The 3464-nt window shown below is 68.5% G+C and overlaps 1 protein-coding gene across 1 annotated transcript in view; it reads left to right on the top strand.

Moving 5' to 3' along the window:
- The first annotated feature begins 3303 nt into the window (after positions 1-3303).
- PDE1B (phosphodiesterase 1B, calmodulin-dependent) overlaps positions 3304-3464 on the top strand; it is a 5320-nt gene continuing 5159 nt past the window's right edge. The window contains exon 1 of the mRNA XM_010566499.1: positions 3304-3356. Within this exon, the coding sequence (XP_010564801.1) occupies positions 3304-3356 (53 nt within the window). The remainder of the gene's footprint in view (positions 3357-3464) is intronic.

Genomic DNA, 3464 nt, shown 5'->3' on the forward strand with positions numbered 1-3464 from the left:
GGGGGGCACGAGGGGGCTGGCAGCAGTGGGGGGCCGTGGGTGGTGACAGGCAGCCCGTGGGGACCGTGGGCGCGGGCATCACCCGCCCGGCAGTGTGACGCAGCGAGACCCCTGCTCCTGCTGCCGGCTGGTGGCCGTCCCTCGTCCCCGGGCTCCGCTCGGGGGTCCCAGCACCGTCTGTGATGGGCGAGTGACGCAGGGGTCCCCGGAGGGTGAGTGACCCCAGGGATAGGTGTCCCTGAGGACGGGTGTCACCAGGGATGGGTGGCCGGGTGCGGGAAGGTGACAGCCACCTTTCCCAAGGTCACATTCCCCCGCAGCCCGCCGAGCTCGGGAGCTTCGCGCTGGCTTTGAACGTGACGTCTGGCCGCCCCCCGGCCCCCCTCGCTCGCTGGCAGCTGTCACTGTCGTCACCTTGGCCAAGGGGACGCGATGGCCCCCACCCGCCGAGCTGGGTCTGATCGTCACGCCGGGGCGAGGCGTGGGGTGTGCACCGGCCGCGTGTGTGCCACGCTTGCACGGATCCGCGCTTGCTCGCCTGCCCTCTGGTTTGCGGCCGTGCACGGGCACCCGCGAATGGCCTTGCACACGCGTGCGGACCCGCACGCGCGGGTGGGCTTGTGCATCTATTTGCTCGCTTGCCTGCACACGTGTGCCAGCTCACGGGGGTCTCCGACGCCTACCCACGCGCACACGCGTGTGCACGGGTTGCTGCCCGCTGTGCAGCCAGGCCGGGGCGATGCTAACGAGGCTTGGGAGGTCGTTAGGTGCTGAGAGGGGTGGGGAGGAGTGTGGGGGCTGTGGGACACAGAGGGGGACCCTGTGGGGGACCTGGGGATACTTTTGGGGTGTAAGCCCGGCTGCGGTGCGGGTCCCCTGGCACGGGGCGGCGGCCGCTAATTAAAACAAATTGGAATCATCAGCCCGCAGGAAATCCCGCAGGAGCTGAGGCGGATGCCAGCGCTTGCCAGCTCTCCTCACCCTCCCCGCTGCCAGCACCCATGTCACCCAGCCGTGGGGACCTGGTGGCTTCGTCCTCCCACCGGAGTGGTGGCGGGGTCCCCTTGTCCCCCCCATGACCAGGAACGCTGTCCCCACGCGGTCCCACGGCCCCGCTGGCCCCTGCGGTCCCAGCGCTGGTGCCGGTTCCTCCTGGGCCGGCTGGAGTCACGGCACTGTCCCCTCCTGGGGACTGTCCCCTGTGTTGGGGACAAGTGCCAGCATCTCCTGTGTCACTGCTGGTCATGTCCTTCCTGTGGGATTTGGAGCTGTGGGTGGCTGTCCCCAGCGCTGGGGGACAGGGGACACGGTGTCTCCTCTCGGCTGGTGACCTGTGGGTTTTGGGGCTCGTCCCCGAGGAGCCAGCGTGGTGGGGACCCCGTGGCCCCAGTTGGGACCATTCCCGTGACCCCCATCCCCCTGCGCCTCAGCCCCTGCTTGCGCTGTGCCTCAGTTTCCCCAAGGGACCGGGCTGGTGGGGACAGCGTGGCGGGGGGCTGGCTGGTGGGGATGTGCACGGCCACGTGCCACCCGCGTGGCTGTGCGCAGCCCCGCACGGTGTTGGACGAGCGTGTGTGACCTTGCACAGCCTCGCACAAGCGTGCACAGGTCTGTGGGGTCTCACCTGGCAGGTCCCTAATGCCCGCTGCCAGATCTCGTTAGCCCTAGCGAGGCACAGGGCTGCCGGAGCAGCTGTCTGGAAGGTACTCTCGTGTTGCTCCCCCCGAGGTTTTCACTCAGGGCTATAACGGGCATGACATCCCCACTGCGGGGACATGGGGTGACGGTGCCGGCGATGCCACGTCCCGCCACGGGGGTCAGCTTGGGGCCGGCTGTGGGAGCTGCGCAGGTGGGGGCTGGCCTCTGCCCCACGGCCACGTGTCCCCGTCCCGTGGGACTGTCACCGTGTGCTGTCCCCCTCCCCACGGCCAGCTTTCTGGGTCACCCTAAGGTGCCTCCTGAGCTGCGGGCTGGGCTGGCAGCACCACGGGAAACTGCTGGTGGTGGGGACAGATGCCACCAGCCTTGGGGACTGTGCACCGAGGTGGTGGGGACTCAGTGGGGGCCAGGTGGGCAGTGATGGGAACCCGGTAGATACCAATGGGGACCTGCTGGGTGCCAGGTGGGCAGTTATGGGGACCCAGTAGATACCAATGGGGACCTGCTGGGTGCCAGGTGGGCAGCGATGGGGACCAGTGGGTCCTGATGGAGACCCAGTGGGTGCTGTGTGGCAGCGATGGAGACCAGCGGGTACCAATGGGGACCTGTTGGGTGCTGGTGGCAGTGATGGGGACCTGCTGGGTGCCAGGTAGGCAGTGATGGGTACCCAGTAGATACCAATAGGGACCTGTTGGGTGCTGGGTAGCAGTGACAGCGAGGCCTCTGTGAGGGGACAGGCTGGCTGGAGCGCTGAGCCGGACTGGGACAGGGACCAGCATCCCACAGGGGCCAGCAGCTGCCCTGTCGTCCCCCCCCGCCATCCCTCGCCCCAGCCTGGGGGGGAGCTGGCAGAGCCCTGGGGGGGCCGTGCCAGCCGTGCCAGCCGGTGTGCGAGCAAGGCGGCTGCAGCGGGAGACATGGCTGCGGGGGCGACGCTTTCCCCGAGCGGCCAGATGGGATTCCCCCTCCCCTCCCCGCCGCCGCCTCCGCTCCCCCCGCGCCACGACAGACACACGGACACACAGACAGATGGCCGGGGGCTGGCCGGCTGCGGGCACAAGCGTGTTCAGGCGTGTGTCAGACGGGGAGGGCTTGCCCCGGGGTGGAGGGGGGCTGGGGAAAGGAGCGTACCCCCGTGTGCACGTGTGTGCTGCGTGCACGCGTCCGCATTGGCGGAAAGGTGTGCACCCGTGTGCTGGTGTGCATGCGTGTGTGTACTGTGGGTGGGTATTTGCAGGTGTGGGCACATGTGGTGCGCGTGCGGCTGTGCCAAGTGTGCATATGTGTGCTTGTGTGCACCATATGTGTGCATTGTTGGGCAAGCGCGTGTGTGCGCACGTGTGCATGCCTGTGTGCACGCACACGTTGTATGTGTGCATTCAGGCATGTACGTGTGCGTGCACATACGTGTGCACGTTTGCTGTGTGCGCAGATCTGGGTGGTCTCTCTGCCAGGGTTTGTCCCCGTGCCACCCCAGGGCCCTGCGCTGGGATGCTGCCGTGTCACCCTGGCCCCCCCGTCCCCGTGTCCCCCCCGTCCCCATGTCCCATGCAGGTGTTGCAAGCTGGCAGGGGGAAGGTGGCCACACTGGGCTCCTGTCCCCATGCTGCTGGGGCACCCATGGGTGCTGCTGCCGTCCCCCCCATGGCAGAGCTGGTGACCCTGCGCAGGGCCCACCTGTGGGGCCCCATCCTGCGGTGAGTCCCCGGGGACCCCTGGCCCCTTGGCACTCAACGTGGGGGAGGCTTCTGGGGGAGGGAAACTGAGGCACGGCAGGGCCTGGGGGGTGTGGGTCCCCAGGGTGC

Source organism: Haliaeetus leucocephalus, unplaced genomic scaffold, assembly GCF_000737465.1.
Source record: "Haliaeetus leucocephalus isolate CR32 unplaced genomic scaffold, Haliaeetus_leucocephalus-4.0 Scaffold214, whole genome shotgun sequence".
NCBI classification, from domain to species: domain Eukaryota; kingdom Metazoa; phylum Chordata; class Aves; order Accipitriformes; family Accipitridae; genus Haliaeetus; species Haliaeetus leucocephalus.